Source organism: Heteronotia binoei, chromosome 1 (genome assembly GCF_032191835.1).
Source record: "Heteronotia binoei isolate CCM8104 ecotype False Entrance Well chromosome 1, APGP_CSIRO_Hbin_v1, whole genome shotgun sequence".
NCBI lineage: Eukaryota > Metazoa > Chordata > Lepidosauria > Squamata > Gekkonidae > Heteronotia > Heteronotia binoei.
In genome coordinates, this window is record NC_083223.1 from 277,436,878 (window position 1) to 277,458,256 (window position 21,379).

At 49.9% G+C, this 21,379-nt stretch overlaps 1 protein-coding gene across 1 annotated transcript; it reads right to left on the bottom strand.

Annotated features, from left to right (window-relative positions):
• Positions 1-98: 98 nt before the first annotated feature.
• LOC132585356 (acyl-coenzyme A thioesterase THEM4-like) lies at positions 99-20,902 on the bottom strand. The gene is made up of 6 exons (XM_060257252.1): positions 20,792-20,902; positions 15,937-16,096; positions 13,612-13,783; positions 12,128-12,238; positions 9,647-9,771; positions 99-280 (listed from the first exon to the last, which is right to left on the bottom strand). The coding sequence occupies exons 1-6, from the start codon at positions 20,900-20,902 to the stop codon at positions 99-101; spliced, it is 861 nt and encodes a 286-aa protein (XP_060113235.1).
• Between the last annotated feature and the right edge of the window lie 477 nt (positions 20,903-21,379).

The window sequence follows — 21,379 nt, forward strand, 5'->3', positions numbered from 1 at the left end:
ACTCCTGGCTCCACCCCCAAAGGCCTCAGATTTTTCGTGAGTCAGACTTGGCAACCTTAGATTCAAGTGGTTGTTGTTAAGACCCAAGAAGGGGAGAGTCACTTGTAAAGTAGCTGATCCCAGAACTGGGGGAAGTGAGCGGTGCGACCTGACGGACTTTGCTCAAGATGACCAAGACTAAGCAAAGGTCTGGGGTTTGTCCGGTGGGCTCGGAAGCACATCTGAGAAGAAAGCTGCTGTTCATAGAGAGGCTTGTGGGAATCCAGCTGGAATATCAGAGCTAAAACCAAGAAGAAGGAAGACAAGAGAAAGTGGGACAGATCAGCCAAGATACTTGTCATGAGAACATCAGAAGAGCCCTGCTGGATCAGACCACAGAGGGTCCATCTAGTCCAGCTTCTTGGCTCACACAGGGGCCAATCGGTTCCTCTGGAGGGCCAACAACAGGGCAGAGAGGCCGAGGCCTTCTCCTGAGAAGAACCTCAGAAGAGCCCTGCTGGATCAGACCAGGGAGGGTCCATCTAGTCCAGCCTCCTGTCTCACACGGTGGCCAACCACTTCCTCTGGAGGACCAACAACAGGGCAGAGAGGCCGAGGCCTTCCCCTGAGAAGAACATCAGAAGAGCCCTGCTGGGTCAGACCAGGGAGGGTCCATCTAGTCCAGCCTCCTGTCTCACACAGTGGCCAACCAGTTCCTCTGGAGGGCCAACAACAGGGCAGAGAGGCCGAGGCCTTCCCCTGAGAAGAACATCAGAAGAGCCCTGCTGGGTCAGACCACTGAGGGTTCATCTAGTCCAGCCTCCTGTCTCACACAGTGGCCAGCCAGTTCCTCTGGAGGGCCAACAACAGGGCAGAGAGGCCGAGGCCTTCCCCTGAGAAGAAAATCAGAAGAGCCCTGCTGGATCAGACCAGTGAGGGTCCATCTAGTCCAGCCTCCTGTCTCACACAGAGTGCAACCAGTTATTCTAGAGGGCCAACAACAGGGCAGAGAGGCCGAAGCCTTCCCGAGAAGAACATCAAAAGAGCCTGCTGGAGCAGACCAGGAGAGCCAGTTTGGTGTAGTGGTTAAGTGTGCGGACTCTTATCTGGGAGAACCGGGTTTGATTCCCCACTCCTCCACTTGCACCTGCCGGAATGGCCTTGGGTCAGCCATAGCTCTGGCAGAGGTTGTCCTTGAAAGGGCAGCTGCTGTGAGAGCCCTCTCCAGCCCCACCCACCTCACAGGGTGTCTGTTGTGGGGGAGGAAAGGAAAGGAGATTGTGAGCCGCTCTGAGACTCTTCGGAGTGGAGGGCAGGATATAAATCCAATATCTTCATCTACCTCACAGGGTGTCTGTTGTGGGGGAGGAAGGGAAAGGAGATTGTAAGCCGCTCTGAGACTCTTTGGAGTGGAGGGCGGGATATAAATCCAGTATCTTCATCTACCTCACAGGGTGTCTGTTGTGGGGGAGGAAGGGAAAGGAGATTGTGAGCCGCTCTGAGACTCTTCGGAGTGGAGGGCGGGATATAAATCCAATATCTTCATCTACCTCACAGGGTGTCTGTTGTGGGGGGGAGGAAGGGAAAGGAGATTGTGAGCCGCTCTGAGACTCTTCGGAGTGGAGGGCAGGATATAAATCCAATATCTTCATCTACCTCACAGGGTGTCTGTTGTGGGGGAGGAAGGGAAAGGAGATTGTGAGCCGCTCTGAGACTCTTCGGAGTGGAGGGCAGGATATAAATCCAATATCTTCATCTACCTCACAGGGTGTCTGTTGTGGGGGAGGAAGGGAAAGGAGATTGTAAGCCGCTCTGAGACTCTTTGGAGTGGAGGGCGGGATATAAATCCAGTATCTTCATCTACCTCACAGGGTGTCTGTTGTGGGGGAGGAAGGGAAAGGAGATTGTGAGCCGCTCTGAGACTCTTCGGAGTGGAGGGCCGGATATAAATCCAATATCTTCATCTACCTCACAGGGTGTCTGTTGTGGGGGAGGAAGGGAAAGGAGATTGTGAGCCGCTCTGAGACTCTTTGGAGTGGAGGGCGGGATATAAATCCAGTATCTTCATCTACCTCACAGGGTGTCTGTTGTGGGGGAGGAAGGGAAAGGAGATTGTGAGCCGCTCTGAGACTCTTCGGAGTGGAGGGCGGGATATAAATCCAATATCTTCATCTACCTCACAGGGTGTCTGTTGTGGGGGAGGAAGGGAAAGGAGATTGTGAGCCGCTCTGAGACTCTTCGGAGTGGAGGGCCGGATATAAATCCAATATCTTCATCTACCTCACAGGGTGTCTGTTGTGGGGGAGGAAGGGAAAGGAGATTGTGAGCCGCTCTGAGACTCTTTGGAGTGGAGGGCGGGATATAAATCCAGTATCTTCATCTACCTCACAGGGTGTCTGTTGTGGGGGAGGAAGGGAAAGGAGATTGTGAGCCGCTCTGAGACTCTTCGGAGTGGAGGGCGGGATATAAATCCAATATCTTCATCTACCTCACAGGGTGTCTGTTGTGGGGGAGGAAGGGAAAGGAGATTGTGAGCCGCTCTGAGACTCTTCGGAGTGGAGGGCAGGATATAAATCCAATATCTTCATCTACCTCACAGGGTGTCTGTTGTGGGGGAGGAAGCGAAAGGAGATTGTGAGCCGCTCTGAGACTCTTCGGAGTGGAGGGCGGGATTTAAATCCAATATCTTCATCTACCTCACAGGGTGTCTGTTGTGGGGGAGGAAGCGAAAGGAGATTGTGAGCCGCCCTGAGACTCTTTGGAGTGGAGGGCGGGATACAAATCCAATATCGTCAAAAAATATCATCATCATCCAGTTCAGCCTGCTGTCTCACACACAGTGGGATTCTGCCTATATATTTGTCCCAATACAGGGCTGCCAAATCCTAGAGATTTAAGGGGTGTAATCTGGGAATGGTGAGGTTTGCAGAGAGGACCTCGATGGAGCATAATGCCACAGAGTCCGCACTCCAAAGCAGCGATTTTCTCCAGGGGAACTATCTCTGCATTTAGGTAGGAAAAATCCATTGCACGGTTATAGGATGGGGGAGACTTGTCTTAGCAGTAGTCTGTGCAAAAAGGATCTAGGGGCCTTAGTGGACCATACGTTGAACATGAGTCAACAGTGTGATGCGGTGGCTAAAAAGACCAATGCAATTTTGGGCTGTATCAACAGAAGTCTAGTGTCCAGATCACACGATGGGGTGGTATCGCTTGACTCTGCTCTGGTAAGACCTCACCTGGAGTCTTGTGTTCAGTTTGGAGCACCACATTTTAGGCAGGATCTAGACAAGCTGGAACAGGTGCAGAGGTGGGCAACAAAGATCGTGAGGGGTCTGGAGACCAAGTCCTGTGAGGAAAGGTTGAAGGAGCTGGGCATGTTTCGCCTGGAGAGGAGGCAGCTGAGAGGTGATAGGATCACCATTTTCACGTACCTGAAGGGCTGTCATATAGAGGATGGGGTGGAATTGTTTTCTGTGGCCCCAGAAGGTAGAACCAGAACCAACGGGTTGAAATTAAATCAAAAGAGTTCCCAGTTCAACATTAGGAAGAACTTCCTGACCATTAGAGCGGTTCCTCAGTGGAACAGGCTTCCTCGGGAGGTGGTGGGCTCTCCTTCCTTGGAGGTTTTTAAACAGAGGCTAGATGGCCACCTGACAGCAACGGAGATCCTGTGAATTTAGGGGGAGGTACTTGTGAGTTTCCTGCATTGTTCAGGGGGTTGGACTAGATGATCCTGGAGGTCCCTTCCAACTCTTTGATTCTGTCATCTGGAGTTTGGTTGTCATTCCAAGAGATCTCCAGGCCCCACCTGTAAGTTGGCAACCCTATTCCAACATGGCATGGTTAAAGGTGGGATGCAGCCCCTTTTGATGTAAACCTGCACATACTGTATTAGTATCTGTTCTCACACTCCCTTCTGGTTAAGGAGACAACTGTTATGTGCTGCACCTCACCGGGTTCTTAGGGCTGCACACCCACGCATATCCCATCCTCGTTGCCCGTGAAACAAAGTGAGCTCGGCCAGCTCTGAATAACCAAGAATGCTTCATTGCTGGAAGAAACCATCCCAAACCACCCAGGCCACTCACTCAATATATACACTGTGACTGAGTTAAACACGCCCCCCCTTTAGACGTCTGCAGTTACTCCCATTGGCTCACTCCAGAATCCTTCATTTGCATCTCTTTGTTACATGCCTGGCATCCTGATTGGCCAGTTCTTCCAGGCTTCAGGATCCTGGTTTGCGAGGAGTGCCTGACTTAAGCTCAGGCAACAAGAACCCAGTGAGATGCAATGCATAACAACAACCGCTTCCGGAGATTGCTTGAAAAGATGAGACCGGTGCAAGAAAGCCAGTAGAGCCTGCATATACTGAAGCAGTGCATCTTGTCAGCCACCAGCGAGCCTGCAGCAGGCGTGGACTATTGCACCCTTCTTAAATCTTCGTTCGCGAAGCCAAGCCGAGAGAGAGAGAGAGAGAGAGCATCTTTGGCAATCAAGGGCCAGTTACTGCAGGCCTTGGTCCTTTGGTTTGGAAATGCAATGTTACCCTGCTAACTGAAGATGGCGCCGACTCCCATCTTTGCTTGCCTGGGAACCTTTGGTGCATCTTTGCTGCCCTCTAGTGGACAGTTCTAGTGGACCTCAGATATGCAGATGACACCACCTCTAATGGCAGAAAGTGAGGAGGACCTAAAGAACCTCTTGTTGAGGGTGAAAGCGGAGAGCACAAAAGTAGGCTTGAAACTCAACATCAAAAAAACTAAGATCATGGCAACCATGACAAATAGACACCATGGCAAATAGAAGGGGAAGACATGGAAGTAGTGAGAGACTTCACGTTTCTGGGATCCGAGATCACTGCAGATGGTGACTGTAGCCATGAAATCAAAAGACGTTTGCTCCTTGGGAGGACAGCTGTGGCGAACCTGGGCAGTATAATAAGAAGCAAAGACATCACCCTGCCAACAAAAGTCCGTATAGTCAAAGCGATGGCATTCCCAGTAGTAGCGTATGGCTGTGAGAGCTGGACCATAAGGAAGGCCGAGCACAGAAGAATAGATGCTTTTGAGCTGTGGTGCTGGAGAAGACTCTTGAGAGTCCCTTGGACTGAAAGAAGATCCAATCAGTCAGTCCTAAGGGAAATCAACCCAGACTGTTCCCTGGAAGGTCAGATGCTGAAGCTCTAATACTTTGGCCACCAAATGGGAAGGGAGAACTCCCTGGAGAAGACTCTTGAGAGTCCCTTGGACTGCAAGAAGATCAAATCAGTCAGTCCTAAGGGAAATCAACCCAGACTGTTCCCTGGAAGGTCAGATGCTGAAGCTCTAATACTTTGGCCACCAAATGGGAAGGGAGCACTCCCTGGAGAAGACTCTTGAGAGTCCCTTGGACTGCAAGAAGATCCAATCAGTCAGTCCTAAGGGAAATCAACCCAGACTGTTCCCTGGAAGGTCAGATGCTGAAGCTCTAATACTTTGGCCACCAAATGGGAATGGAGAACTCCCTGGAGAAGACTCTTGAGAGTCCCTTGGACTGCAAGAAGATCAAATCAGTCAGTCCTAAGGGAAATCTACCCAGACTGTTCCCTGGAAGGTCAGATGCTGAAGCTCTAATACTTTGGCCACCAAATGGGAAGGGAGAACTCCCTGGAGAAGACTCTTGAGAGTCCCTTGGACTGCAAGAAGATCAAATCAGTCAGTCCTAAGGGAAATCAACCCAGACTGTTCCCTGGAAGGTCAGATGCTGAAGGTGAAGTTCCAGTCCTTTGGCCACCAAATGAGAAGGGAGCACTCCCTGGAGAAGACTCTTGAGAGTCTCTTAGACCGCTAGAAGATCCAATCAGTCAGTCCTAAGGGAAATCCACCCAGACTGTTCCCTGGAAGGCCAGATGCTGAAGCTGAAGCTAAGATACTTCGGCCACCAAATGAGAATGGAGCATTCACTGGAGAAGACCCTGATGCTGGGAAAGACAGAAGGGGACGGCAGAAAATGAGATGGCTGGACAGCGTTCCTGATGTAACAAACACGAATTGGAGCAGACTTCGGAGGATGGTGGAAGACAGGAGGGCCTGGCGTGAGTTGGTCCAGGGGGTCGCGAAGAGTCGGACTGTGCGCCTGAACAACAAAGCGGCCAGTTCGTGCTCTGCTCTTATCTATCACATCTTCGGTTTAAGGTGCCCATGAAACACATTTTGAAGCTCCTTGGTTTCCTTTTATTAACTACATTTTAGGCTTACCTAATGTACCTTGGTTGTCTGATGTCGTCTGATCTATGCTCATTTAATTTTTTTTTTACCTCTTGCAATTTTTATTAGAGACTGTGAATTCAAATCTACATCATAGCTCTTATTAAGTGTAATTGTTCATAGCATCATAGAATCGTAGAGTTGGAAGGGACCTCCAGAGTCATCTTGTCCAACCCCTGCACAATGCAGGAAACTCATAGATACTTCCCCCCTCCAAAATTCACAGGATCCGCATTGCTGTCAGATGGCCATCCAGCCTCTGTTTAGAATCCTCCAAGGAAGGAGACCCCACCACCTCCCGAGGAAGCCTGTTCCACTGAGGAACCGCTCGAACAGTCAGGAAGTTCTAGGAGAGCCAGTTTGGTGTAGTGGTTAAGTGTGCGGACTCTTATCTGGGCGAACCGGGTTTGATTCCCCACTCCTCCACTTGCACCTGCTGGCATGGCCTTGGGTCAGCCATAGCTCTGGCAGGGGTTGTCCTTGAAAGGGCAGCTGCTGTGAGAGCCCTCTCCAGCCCCACCCACCTCACAGGGTGTCTGTTGTGAGGGGAGAAGACATAGGAGATTGTAAGCCGCTCTGAGTCTCTGATTCAGGGAGAAGGGCGGGGTATAAATCTGCAATTCTTCTTCTTCTTCTTCTAATGTTGAGCTGGAAACTCTTCTGATTTAATTTCAACCCATTGGTTCTGGTCCTACCTTCTGGGGCCACAGAAAACAACTCCACACCATCCTGTAGATGACAGCCCTTCAAGTATTTGAAGATGGTGATCCTATCACCTCTCAGCCACCGCCTCTCCAGGCAAAACATGCCCAGCTCCTTCAACCTTTCTTCATAAGACTTGGTCTCCAGACCCCTCACCATTTTCGTTGCCCTCCTCTGGACCCATTCCAGCTTGTCTAGATACTTCTTAAAATGTGGTGCCCCAAACTGAACACAAGACTCCAGGGGAGGTCTTACCAGAGCAGAGTCAAGCGATACCATCACATCACATGATCTGGACACTAGACTTCTGTTGATACAGCCGAATATTGCATTTGCCTTTTTTAAGAAGGATATAGACAAGCTGGAACAGGTCCAGGGGAGGGCAAAGAAGATGGTGAGGGGTCTGAAGACCAAGTCCTAAGAGGAAAGGTTGAAGGAGCTTAAAATGTGGTGCCCCAAACTGAACACAAGACTCCAGGTGAGGTCTTACCAGAGCAAAGAGATACCATCGCATCACGTGATTTGGACACTCGACTTCTGTTGATACAACCCAATATTGCATTTGCCTTTTTAGCCACTGCATCACACTGTTGGCTCATGTTCCGCGTATGGTCCATTATCAGATCAATAGGTATCTATCAGTAATTTCATCATTTGTGTACAATTGTTTAATATGACCATTTTAACATGGTTTTGTAAACTTCCTCAAATGTGGCTACAAGGTAATAATTCACCCCATGTTTCTGTTAGAGTTAATGTGAATTTTTTGGTACCACTTTTTTCTTAATAAAGTTATTTGAAAATTTTTTTAAAAACCCTTCCGTTTTAATGCAGGGACAAGCTCCAGGCTTAAGGCTACGTGTTCCACAGAGGTCTCCTAGGTTTCCAGAAGAAGATAAAAGTTATTGGATTTGTATCCTGCCCTCCACACTGAATCTCAGAGCCTCAGAATGGCTCACTGTCTCCTTTACCTTCCCCCCCCACACACACACACACAACAGACACTCTATGAGGTAGGTGGGCCTGAGAGAGTTCTGACAGAAGGTGCCTTTTCAAGGACAACTCCTACAAAAGCTATGGCTGACCCAAGGCCATTGCAACAACTTCAAGTGGGGAATCAAACCCGGTTGTCCCGGAGAAGAGTCTGCACACTTATATAAACATATGAGGCTGCTTAGTACTAAATCAGACCTCTTGTCCATCAAAGTCAGTCTTGTCTTCTCAGACTGGCAGCGGCTCTCCAGGGTCCTATTTGCCTGGACCCTTTTTTGGAGATGCCAGGGATTGAACCTGGGACCTTCTCCTTACCAAGCAGATGCTCTACCACTGAGCCACCATCCCTCCCCTAACTGGCAGCAGCTCTCCAGGGTCTCAAGCTGAGATTTTTCACACCTATTTGCCTGGACCCTTTTTAGTTGGAGATGCCGGGGATTGAACCTGGGACCTCCTGCTTACCAAGCAGATGCTCTGCCACTGAGCCACCATTCCATACTGAATCAGACTCTCAGTCCATCAAAGTCAGAAGTCTATTCGGACTGGCAGCAGCTCTCCAGGGTCTCAAGCTGAGGTTTTTCACACCTATTTACCTGGACCCTTTTTAGATGGAGATGTCGGGGATTGAACCTGGGACCTTCTGCTTACCAAGCAGATGCTCTACCACTGAGCCACCGTCCCTCCCTAAATAAGAAGATATTGGATTTATATCCTGCCCTCCACTCTGAATCTCAGAGTCTCAGAGCGGTCACGATCTCCTTTATCTTTCTCCCCCACAACAGACACCCTGTGAGGTAGATGAAGATATTGGATTTATATCCCGCCCTCCACTCCGAAGAGTCTCAGAGCGGCTCACAGTCTCCTTCCCCTTCCTCCCGCACAACAGACACCCTGTGAGGTAGATGAAGATATTAGATTTATATCTCGCCCTCCACTCCGAAGAGTCTCAGAGCGGCTCACAATCTCCTTTACCGCCCCCCCCCCCACAATAGACACCCTGTGAGGTAAATGAAGATATTGGATTTATATCCCGCCCTCCGCTTCGAAGAGTCTCAGAGCGGCTCACAATCTCCTTCCCCTTCCTCCCCCAGAACAGACACCCTGTGAGGTTGATGAAGATATTGGATTTATATCCCGCCCTCCACTCCGAAGAGTCTCAGAGCGGCTCACAATCTCCTTCCCCTTCCTCCCCCAGAACAGACACCCTGTGAGGTAGATGAAGATATTAGATTTATATCTCGCCCTCCACTCCGAAGAGTCTCAGAGCGGCTCACAATCTCCTTTACCGCCCCCCCCCCCACAATAGACACCCTGTGAGGTAAATGAAGATATTGGATTTATATCCCGCCCTCCGCTTCGAAGAGTCTCAGAGCGGCTCACAATCTCCTTCCCCTTCCTCCCCCAGAACAGACACCCTGTGAGGTAAATGAAGATATTGGATTTATATCCCGCCCTCCACTCCGAAGAGTCTCAGAGCGGCTCACAATCTCCTTTCCCTTCCTCCCCCACAACAGACACTCTGTGAGGTGGGTGGGGCTGGAGAGGGCTCTCCCAGCAGCTGCCCTTTCAAGGACAACCTCTGCCAGAGCTCTGGCTGACCCAAGGCCATTCCAGCAGCTGCAAGTGGAGGAGTGGGGGATCAAACCTGGTTTTCCCAGATAAGAGTCTACGCACTTAGCCACTACACCAAACTGGCTACCAAAGGGGAACCGAGTGCTTACCTCTGCCCTCCGCGTGGAGGGTCTGCCCATCCGCACTTTGCACAGGGCCAGAGAGGAATGCCTTCCTCCCTTCGACCTTGTCCACTTTGCCGTCCACGAGGACCACGGAGCCCAGTCGGACGGGGCTGCAAACGGAAGACATGGCAGCATCAGTACGACCTGGCTTTGCCTCCTTGCCACTAAGAGGCTGCCCTGCTTGCCCTACCAGTTTGAGAGCCAGCTGGGTATAATAACTGGAGATACAGGGTTGCCGGTCCCCAGGTGGGCATCCAGAAGGAGCCAGCATACCTGGCCTCGGGGAGGAAATGTTTCTGAACTTATTGAAATAGAGCGACCCCAATCTGAGCATCTGGCGAAGCAGACCAGTGAAACGGCCCCGTCATTGGAACGTGTGAGATTCTTTTGCCACTTTCCTACCCACCAGGCTTAGGGTTAGGGTTTAGGTTAGGGTTTGGGTTAGGGTTTATGTTAGGGTTTGGGTTTGAGTTAGGTTTTACATTAGGGTTAGGGTTAGGTTAGGGTTAGGTTAGGGTTTGGGTTAGGGTTTACGTTAGGGTTTGGGTTTGGGTTAGGGTTTACATTAGGGTTTGGGTTTGGTTTAGGGTTAGGGTTTGGGTTAGGGTTTGGATTTGGTTTAGGGTTAGGGTTTCAGTTAGGGTTAGGGTTTAGGTTAGGGTTTGGGTGAGGGTTTGGTTTAGGGTTTGGGTTAGGGTTAGGGTTAGGGTTTACGTTAGGGTTTGGGTTAGGATTTGGGTTAGGGTTTACGTTAGGGTTTGGGTTAGGGTTAGGGTTAGACCGGGTCTTTGTATGAATTTGTGGGAAATCGCGGTGGTGTTCGATGTGTATTGAGAACTTTCATGTCCGCCTGCTTGCGGTTTTGAACACGACTCTTTTTGGAATATGCTATAGGCTCTAGCAGTTTGGTGTAGTGGTTAAGTGTATGGACTCTTATCTGGTAGAACTGGGTTTGGTTCCCCACTCCTCCCCTTGCACCTGCTGGAATGGCCTTGGGTCAGCCATAGTCATCGCAGGAGTTGTCCTTCAACGGGCAGCTGCCATGAAAGTCCTCTCATGTCGGCATATGAAGTCGAAAAGCCTTAACAAGAGAGCAACTTATAGACAAATCATGGTGACCTATCTGACAGGTAAAGATCACATGACTGGACGTATTGCATCAGCCTGCGGGTGGGGCTTCAGTGACTCAGCACGTCTGTACTGATTGGGCAAAAGGACACATAACTCTGTATATAAGTCTGTGCTATACTTGCCAGTGTATGCCACTGTGGCATCAGGTGTCTGGCGAAGCAGTTTATCAGTAAGAACTATGACGGACTATAAGGACTATGGATATATATTGTAAATAAAATTGTAAATAGAACCAACCTCTGCTGGTGTGTGTATACACCGCTTTGGAGCTACAACATCTACAGTACCCTGCTATAAAACGTCCGTCATCTCAGCCCCACCCACCTCACAGGGTGTCTGTCGCGGGGGGGAGAAGATAAAGGAGATTGTAAACTGAGTCTCTGATTCAGAGAGAAGGGCAGGGGATAAATCTGCAGTCTTCTCTTTCTCTACTTCTTCTATACGCTTGTACTTTTACGCTTTGTGCGTGTTTCTATTTTTGTACACTTTGAATACTTGTAGCGAAGCACTCTTTATTAACTCACTTATTTTCCAGTAGTTAATAGGCTTTTGCCTTTAAAAAAAATTACTGAATTCCCAGGTTGGGGGCAGGGGGCCCAGATTTGGAGGCCCTCCCCCCGCTTCAGGGTCATCAGAAAGCGGGGGTGGGGGGAGGGAAATGTCTGCTGGGCATTCCATTATTCCCTATGGAGACCAAATGGGGAGTTAATCTGTGGGTACCTGAGGCTCAACAGGGCCCGTTTTTTAAGGGAGGGGCACCACATTGGCAGTGTAGCATCCAGTGCCTCTCCTCAAAACACCAAGTTTCAAAAAGATTGGACCAGGGGGTCCAATTCTATGAGCCACAAAAGAAGGTGCCTCCTATCCTTCATGATTTCCTATGGAGGGAATGCATTTAAAAGGTGTGCCGTCCCTTTCAATGTGATGGACCGAACTCCCTTTGGAGTCCGCTTGTGCTTGCCACACCCTTGCTCCTGGCTCCACCCCTAGTGTCTCCTGGCTCCACCCCCAAAGTCTCCTGGCTCCACCCCCAAAGCCCCGATATGCTTCTTGAATTGGACTTGGCAACCCTACGGAGATACCAGGGATCGAACCTGGGACCTTCTGCATGCCAAGCAGATGCTTGTGCTTGCCACACCCTGGCTCCTGGCTCCGCCCCCCAGTGTCTCCTGGCTCCACCCCCAAAGTCTCCTGGCTCCACCCCCAAAGCCCCCATATACTTCTTGAATTGGACTTGGCAACCCTACGGAGATACCTGGGATCGAACCTGGGACCTTCTGCACGCCAAGCAGATCCTCTGCCACTGCGCCGCAGCCCTTCCCTAACCCCGCTTACCTCTTATAGTTTATGCTGAGGTTCGCCGTCAGAATGGCACCGGTAGCAAAGAGGGCGCACAGCGACAAGGTGGCATCGAGGATGGTGGCAATCGACCCGCCATGCACAAACCTGGAAGGCAAAACGCCAGACGATTAAGCAGAGATGAAGACAATAGAGGCAGAGCCGGCAGACGGTGCAGGAATCCGAATAGTAAGAGATGGATTCTCCCAGCTGGATGCAAAAGCGGCGGGTTGCCAATCCCCAGCTGGGGAAAGGAATAAACACACAACCGCAAATGGTTATAGTGACCAACAATTGCTAAGGCTATATAGCAGAGCAACAATGCGATACTGGGGAGAATACACAAATGCACAGAGGCACAGAGACAACTCTCAAAGAGGGCCTTCGTGGAAGACTGTAGAGCCCCAAAGTGCGGGGAGTCGACTTGTAGCTCCTGCTTCGGCAAATCATCAAGCAATGGGAAGCTCTACCCCGTTTCCCTTCAAATCAAATCGTCCACGAACCACAATTCATACAGCTTCACGGTTCGTCAGTATCAACAGCAGCAAATGTAATGCGTAAGACAACAGATAACCCTTTCTTCAAAAATGATACCGATTTGGCTATAGATTATGATTGGCTTTGGGTCCCGGTTTTGGAATTCTTTGGGAATAGTTCCTTTTTTGCCTAATTGAATGAATTGTAGGCTATTCCTTAATTCTTAAAACCCCAGCATATTGTGTTGAACAAAGCAGGAGTCAAGTTAAGAACATAAGAACCTTTAAAGCCCTATATGGCCTGGGACCTGCCTACCTGAAGGACCGTCTCTCCCCACACGTTCCCCAGAGAGTACTGAGGTCTGGGACGCAAAACCTTCTCACCATCCCCGGGCCCAAAGAAGTCCGTCTCAAGACAACCAGAGACAGGGCCTTTTCTACAATGGCCCCCACATGGTGGAACCAGCTGCCGGAAGAGGTGAGGGCCCTGCGGGATCTTACTCAGTTCCGCAGGGCCTGTAAGACAAGCCTCTTCCGGCTAGCCTACGCCTGACTAGATTAAGGTAGCTTATCAGACTTTAGTGAAATATATGGTATAGTTTTAATGTTAAGATTTTAAGGTTTTTAAATGCTTTGACTTTTTAATTGTAATAATTTTGCACTTTGTTTATTGTTTTATCGTTTGTTGTGAGCCGCCCTGAGCCATTTTATGGGAAGGGCGGGATATAAGTCATAGAATAAATAAATAGATAGATAAATAAATAAATAAATAAATAAATAAATAAATAAATAAATAAATAAATAAAAGAGAAGCCAGTCCTGTCAGTCGTTGGACCTCCATCTCAGTCTGTTCACCACCATAACTGTCCTTTTTGGGGGGGGGGGGGTGTTTCCAGTTCTGCATGTGTTGCTCCCTCTAGTGGCCGATTCGATATTACATCAGTTTATGTCCAGCATACGCCATTTGCCCTTCATCCCACAATGCCACAATTCGGAAAGTCTCACCCTGGAGGCCCTTCCAGGTAGGGACCCAGCTGGAAAATGCCCATCATCCTTTTCTGCGACGAGTTGAAAAACATCACATATTCAAAACCGAGACCTTCCTGGTCGATGCTTCTGCAGAAGTACCGAGTGTCTCTTTTCTTCTGTTGCTCCTCCAATTTTTGTTTTATATATTCTGGAGGGGGCGGGGGAGAGTATGAGAAGCAAGCAGTTGGTGGCAGAGACTAAATACAGGCATCAATTTTAAAAGTATGCCAAGGAAGCTAAAAATTTCCTGAGTATAGACCAGGGACTTCCTGGAGCCAACAACCTCTGGGGGCAACAGTTACGGATGTGGTTCTTTAAAGAAAAAACAGAAATGATTTCATTAATCTTTACTTACATGGAGCTTGATAAAAGAGTTTTCTGAGGCTTTTACTGGGTATCTCTATATGGGAACACATACAGCCATGACTGTGGAAACTGCACTGGCTGCCAATAGTATTCTGGATTCACTACAAGGTGCTGGTTATTACCTTTAAAGCCCTATATGGCCGAGGACCTGTCTACCTTAGGGGCCGTCTCTCCCCACATGTTCCCCAGAGGATACTTAGATCTGGATCACAGAACTTGCTGTCAATCCCCGGGCCGAGGGAGGCAAGACTAAAGGCTACCAGAGAAAGAGCCTTCACAATTGTGGCCCCCCACTGGTGGAACCAACTCCCAGAAGAGGTTTGCAGGCCTTGCGGGACCTTGCCCCGTTCCGCAAGGCCTGCAAAACAACTTTATTTCGACTGGCCTTCAGCCCAACTATGTAGATGCCCAACATTGCTGAACGTACTGCACTAACTTTAGCACCAAAAATTGTTTTTATTACTTTTAAACTGTTTTAAATTGTTTTAATTGTTTAATTGATAATGGATTACTAATTTGTTAGCTTATTGTTTTTTACTGTCTGATATTAATTGTTGTTAGCCGCCCTGAGCCTGCTTCGGCGGGGAGGGCGGGATATAAGTACGAAGAATAAATAAATAAAAATAAATAAATATCATCACCTGGTACCAAACTTAACATGATTCTCACATTTTGACATATTACTGTTTTATTGCTTTCTCATACTCATGCTCATCCAGATCAAAGGTTTGCTCAGTTTGTTAATTTTACTATTCTGCCTTTGGATCTTAAATTTGTACCATTTTGCATTCGAAACCACTGCCTACCAGCTCTGCCCACCAGTTGGCAGCAGACTTTATTACACTTTATGGCTATCCAGACCAAATGGCCAAGCCACACTGGTTTACCAAGTGGTCAGTCTGCACTCTTAATCAACAAACTGCTTATATTTCAGCCCACAATACCTGATGCCCTCGTCTGATGAAGTGTGCTTAGAGAGCACACAAAAGCTTACGTTCTGAATAAAACTTGGTTGGTCTTAAAAGTGCAACTTGACTCCTGCTTTGTTCAACTGCTTCAGACCAACACGGCTGCCCGCTTAGATCTACCCTTAAGGGTTAACACACAGCTAGGCTTGACTGAATAGGAAAAAGTCACCCACATTCCAGTCTTATCTATAACAGAAAGACGCACTATGCCATACTGCATTTCTACTGTGTTTCTAAGCAACAATAGAAGAAGGAGGTTCTCAGAGCCCCAACTGGATTTATCTGGTCAAGGTGCATGCCAAGTAGAATTTCTTTCCTGTGCAATGAGCTGCTGCCAGCCTGGCAAAATGTATCAGTAGTGTGGAGCTGACTCTTGCAATGAAGTGATGCAGGATGTGGCAGCCAGTTAGTATGTGTATATGCGAGGGGTGGTCAATCCTGCTTAGTGAAAAAGCCACATAGAATAAATGTCAGATGTTTGAGAGCCACAGGACATGAATGTCAAAGGAAGGAAGGAAGGAAGGAAGGAAGGAAGGAAGGACCTTTCCTTGGGGCCAGGAGACTTGGGGAGTGGAGCCAGGAAGGAAGGAACTTTACTTGGGTCCAGGAGACTTGGGGGCTGGAGCCAGGAAGCAGGGAGGGAGGGAAGGAAGGTAAGAAGGAACTTTACTTGGGGCCAGGAGACTTGGGGTGTGGAGTCAGGAAGGAAGGAGAGAGGGAAGGAAGGAAGGAACTTTACTTAGGGCCAGGAGACTTGGGGGGTGGAGCCAGGAAGGAAGGAAGGACCTTTACTTGGGGCCAGGAGACTTGGGGGGTGGAGCCAGGAAGGAGGGAGGGAAGGAAGGAAGGAACTTTACTTGAGGCCAGGAGACTTTGGGAGTGGAGCCAGGAAGGAAGGAAGGATCCCATGGGCCTTTATGAAGAGCGTTTTTGATCTGCCTTAAGGGAAACCACCCGAGGTCCTTGCCTGGAGCGCTGTCCTCCACGCGTCTGTGCGAAGGAATCCTCCGCCACGTCCCGTCTTCAGTCATCGCAGCAAACTTGTTGAACTGACCCGTCATGTCCCTGCTCCAGCTGGAGTTGGGGAGGGCGTAATCCTTCAGCTCTGATGCTGGAAGAGGCCTGACCTGAAAACAGAGGCAGAGAGCAGGCTGGGGCGTTGGCATTAATAGGTGTGGATCAGACCAATGTTTCATTCCTTCGCTGCCAAGCGGGGCTCGTTTTGTAGAAGAAGACGTGGTGGAGTTCATTAGCACCACTCATTAGCTCTTTGGGTCTCTTGACACAGAAATGGACTTTCTTGTATCCCTTACTGAAAGGTTCACCTGGGGTCCATTAAACCGAATGGGGCTATTTTCCCTGTAGCAGTATAGAAGTGGATTGATCATATGATAACCTCCCGACAAAGGTTACGTATTTACGGCCTACAGGAGGCAATTTTATGGGCGGGTTTGCTTTCAAGTGTTGAAGTCATGACCTGCTATTTCGGAGTGTTTTGCCCACAGTTTAGAAAAACCGGATTTCTATTCTAATACCCACCCATTGAGTCTTCTGTCCCGCATCTTTGCTGTTAGGGAAGAAAAAACACATCTCCACCCAATGCATCTATAGTAATCATTCTCTTATCGCCATGGTCAAATCGAGGATGGCCATTGGCTAATATTTCCAGAACAAACAATTGGCCCATCACACGTCCGTCAGTGTCTCTGTCATCCCATGTGCTGACTTTAGGGTTGCCAGGTCCAATTCAAGAAATATCTGGGGACTTTGGGGGTGGAGCCAGAAGAGTTTGGGGGTGGAGCCAGGAGCAAGGGTGTGGCAAGCATCATTGAACTCCAAAGGGAGTTCTGGCCATCACATCTGGGGCCCTGGGGGGGTTGTTTTTTGAGGTAGAGGCACCAAATTTTCAGCATAGCCTCCCATGCCTCTCCTCAAAACATCCTCCAATTTTCAAAAGGATCGACCATCACAAATATCTGGGGGCTTTGGGGGTGGAGCCAGGAGGCTTTGGGGGTGGGGCCAGGAGCAAGGTTATGACAAGCATCATTGAAGTTCAAAGGGAGTTCTGGCCATCACATTGAAAGGGGCCGCACGCCTTCAGGGTTTTGGGGTTTTGCTAGGCTATGGGGTGCCCTAGGCGAGCTGCCCACTAGTGCTCGCCCCCCAAATTTAAAAAAAAACCAAGAGAATTGTAGGAGAAATGAAGACACTTGAAACTATTTATATTTTAATTTACAGTTTTTTATCTTCAATTTTATTTTTTTAAATGGTGAGATTAGGCAATAAAACTTGTGAGAACACGACTTGATCCTTTTAGCTGGAGGTGCCAGGGACAAGACCTTGTGCATGCGAGAAAGATGCTCTGCCGCTGAGCTACGACTCCCACCCCATGGCTCTGTTAAAATCAAGGAGGAGGCAACATTGGTGGCAGCTACAAGCACAGCCAGCTTCAAGAGGGGATCGGATGAACATCTGGAGCAGAGGTCCATCAGTGGCTGTTAGCCACAGCGTATTGATGGAACTCTCTGACTGGGGCAAGGGATGCTCTGTCTTCTTGGACCTTTGGGGGGAGGGTGGTGGGCAACAGTGGGAGGGCTTCTAGTGTCCTGGCCCCACTGGTGGAGTTCCTGGGGGGGGTTTTGGCCACATTTTAACCCGACAGCTCAGCAATTTCATGGAATGCCCACGAGTTCTTGTACTGTGAGAAAGGGAGAAGAGTCCTTCTTTCTCTACCTTCTCTATGCAGGGCATAATCTTGTCAATCTCTATCATGTCACCCCTCACCAGGGGTCGTTTTGTAGAAAAGTAGGTAGTGGAGTTCATTACTTCAACCCGATTGCTCAGCGATTTCATCGAATGCCCACGAGTTCTTGTATTGTGAGAAAGGGAGAAAAGTCCTTCTTTTTCTGCCTTCTCTATCCCAGGCATAATCTTGTCAATCTCTATCGTGTCACCCCTAACCAGGGGTCGTTTTGTAGAAAAATAGGTAGTGGAGCTCATTAACATATGCCACCACCAGCCCCAGCCAAATGCAACCTGATGCAAGAAAGGACAGAAGAAGAAGATATTGGGTTTATATCCCGCCCTATACTCTGAATTTCAGAGTCTCAGAGCAGCCCACAATCTCTTTTATCTTCTCCCCCCACAACAGACACCCTGTGAGGCGGGTGGGGCTGAGAGAGCTCTGACAGAAGCTGCCCTTTCAAGGACAGCTCCTAGGAGAGCTATGGCTGAACCAAGGCCTTTCCAGCAGCTGCAAGTGGACGAGCGGGGAATCAAACCAGCCAACCCAAGCAGGGGTCGCTCGCCTGGGGCTCTCCTGAGTTCCCCCCCCCAGTCAAAAGGCCAGCAAGCCACCCCTCACAAAAGAAGTGGAGAAAGGGTGGCGTGGGCTTCTCCAGGAGTTAATAAGGGCTGCTGGGGGTGTGTCAAAGCCCCTGGTGGCTGGCTGGCTGCCCGCTCTCCTAATGCAGGGATTGTTATACAGCTGCACCTCCTATTCAATGGACAAGGTAGGAGTAGGGTTGCCAATCCCCAGGTGGGGGCAGGGGATCCCCCAGTTTAGAGGCCCTCCCCCTGCTTCAGGGTCATCGGAAAACTGGGGGGGGGGGAGGGAAATGTCTCCTGGGTGCTTCCGCTGGGATCGAACTCAGGTCGTGAGCAGAGCTTCGGACTGCAGGACTGCAGCTTTACCACTCTGCGCCACGGGGCTCTTAGAGCATGAAAGCAAATCCAGATTCCCAAAGATTCAAAAGAATCAAACTCGGAGAGAGTGGGGTCTTCACCCCTGTAATTCTGAAAATTTCCTTAACCACCTGTTTCCAGAAGGTGACAATCGCCGGTCGAGACCACCAAGCATGGTAAAAGGTAGCCTTAGAACCACAACATTCCCAACAGCGAGGGGACACATCAGGAATCGAATGCGGAAGTTGGGCAGGAGTTAGGTACCATCTCGAAATCACCTTATACCTTTGAAGCCTAACGTTAAAAGCAGGCGATGTGTACACTGCGGTATCCCAAATACGGCTCCGTCGAACTTCAGAGAAAGAAACCAGCTAAATCCGTATGCCAAGCATTTTGGTAATGATGTAGGAAAGGAATTGTCGGGCTTGCCAGCATGTTATCAGCTCTCTTAACTGACCCTTTAATGGTGGTCACATCAAAATATAATATGAACATATATGAACATATGAAGCTGCCTTATACTGAATCAGACCCTGGGTCCATCAAAGTCAGTCTTGTCTACTCAGACTGGCAGCAGCTCTCCAGGGTCTCAAGCTGAGGTTTCTCATGCCTACTAGCCTGGACCTGCCTGGGATTGAACCTGGGACCTTCTGCTTTCCAAGCAGATGCTCTACCCCTGAGCTACCGTCCCTCCCTTAACTGGCAGCGGCTCTCCAGAGTCTCAAGCTGAGGTTTTTCACGCCTACTTGCCTGGACTCTTCTTAGTTGGAGATGCCGGGGATTGAACCTGGGACCTTCTGCTTCCCAATCAGATGCTCTACCACTGAGGCACAGCCCCTCCCCTGCTCTCCAGGGTCTCAAGCTGAGGTTTTTCACACCTATTTGCCTGGACCTTTTCGAGTTGGAGATGCTGGGGATTGAACCTGGGACCTTCTGCTTACCAAGCAGATGCTCTACCACTGAGCCGCCATCCCTCCCCTGACCAGCAGTGGCTCTCCAGGGTCTCAAGCTGAGGTTTTTCACACCTATTTGCCTGGACCCTTTTAGTTGGAGATGCCGGGGATTGAACCTGGGACCTCCTGCTTACCAAGCAGATGCTCTACCACTGAGCCACCGTCCCTCCCCTAACTGGCAGCGGCTCTCCAGGTTCTCAAGCGGAGGTTTTTCACACCTACTTGCCTGGACCCTTTTTTAGTTGGAGATGCCGGGATTGGAGATTGAACCTGGGACCTTCTGCTTCCCAAGCAGATACTCTACCACTGAGCCACCATCCCTCCCCTGACCAGCAGTGGCTCTCCAGGTTCTCAAGCTGAGGTTTTTCACACCTATTTGCCTGGACCCTTTTAGTTGGAGATGCCGGGGATTGAACCTGGAACCTCCTGCTTACCAAGCAGATGCTCTACCACTGAGCCACCGTCCCTCCCCTAACTGGCAGCGGCTCTCCAGGTTCTCAAGCAGAAGTTTTTCACACCTACTTGCCTGGACCCTTTTTTAGTTGGAGATGCCGGGATTGGAGACTGAACCTGGGACCTTCTGCTTCCCAAGCAGATGCTCTACCACTGAGCCACCATCCCTCCCCTGACCAGCAGTGGCTCTCCAGGTTCTCAAGCTGAGGTTTTTCACACCTATTTGCCTGGACCCTTTTAGTTGGAGATGCCGGGGATTGAACCTGGAACCTCCTGCTTACCAAGCAGATGCTCTACCACTGAGCCACCGTCCCTCCCCTAACTGGCAGCGGCTCTCCAGGTTCTCAAGCGGAAGTTTTTCACACCTACTTGCCTGGACCCTTTTTTAGTTGGAGATGCCGGGATTGGAGACTGAACCTGGGACCTTCTGCTTCCCAAGCAGATGCTCTACCACTGAGCCACCATCCCTCCCCTGACCAGCAGTGGCTCTCCAGGTTCTCAAGCTGAGGTTTCTCACACCTATTTGCCTGGACCCTTTTTTAGTTGGAGATGCCGGGATTGGAGATTGAACCTGGGACCTTCTGCTTCCCAAGCAGATGCTCTACCACTGAGCTGCCATCCCTCCCCAAGGACATCAATCTTCTATCTTTTCAAAATCAGACAGCCGTATGCATACAGGAGAAATAAATTTGCGAGCGCACCGTTCTCTTTCTGCCCTCTGCCTGTACTTACTGCGTTACTGGAAAGCGGCGAGACCCCTTTGGACGCGACAACCCAGGGGGCGCCTCTGGTGCTCACCCGGAGGTGGAGACACTTCGTCAGGTGGCCGCAGCTCCTCAGCATCGTGGGCGTCGCTCCCACCCCTGAAAGGGCTGCTGCTTTTGTGACAGAGGGTGGCGGAAGGAAGGCAAGGGGAGGAGGGGTTTGTCACGCGAAACGAGGCCTATTCGGCTTCCCTCTAGGACCTTCAGGTGCCAGCAGGCTCCGCCCAGGGGCCTCAAGATTGCTCCGGGTGACACCAGGGCACGCTCCAGAGAAAACATTCTCAGATCAGGGCAAAACCGGAACTGCGAGGAGTCAAATGTCCATCTGTGGAGGAGGAAGAAGAAAGAGATGAGCATGATGATATCGCAGGGGTGGCCAACGGTAGCTCTCCAGATGTCTTTGGCCTACAACTCCCATCAGCCCCAGCCATTGGCCATGCTAGCTGGGGCTTGATGGGAGTTGTAGGCAAAAAAAAACATCTGGAGAGCTACCGTTGGCCACCCCTGCGATACTGGGTTTATATCCCACCCTATACTCTGTATCTCAGAGCGGTCA

Bases quoted from the DNA above. Each gene is read 5' to 3' on its own strand.
- LOC132585356 (XM_060257252.1), bottom strand. From the start codon at position 20,902: ATGCTGAGGAGCTGCGGCCACCTGACGAAGTGTCTCCACCTCCGGGTG. The intron at 16,097-20,791 runs GTAAGTACAGGC...CTCTGTTTTCAG, and splicing joins CGCCGCTTTCCAGTAACGCA to GTCAGGCCTCTTCCAGCATC. The intron at 9,772-12,127 runs GTAAGCGGGGTT...TTCCGTTTGCAG, and splicing joins CTCAGCATAAACTATAAGAG to CCCCGTCCGACTGGGCTCCG.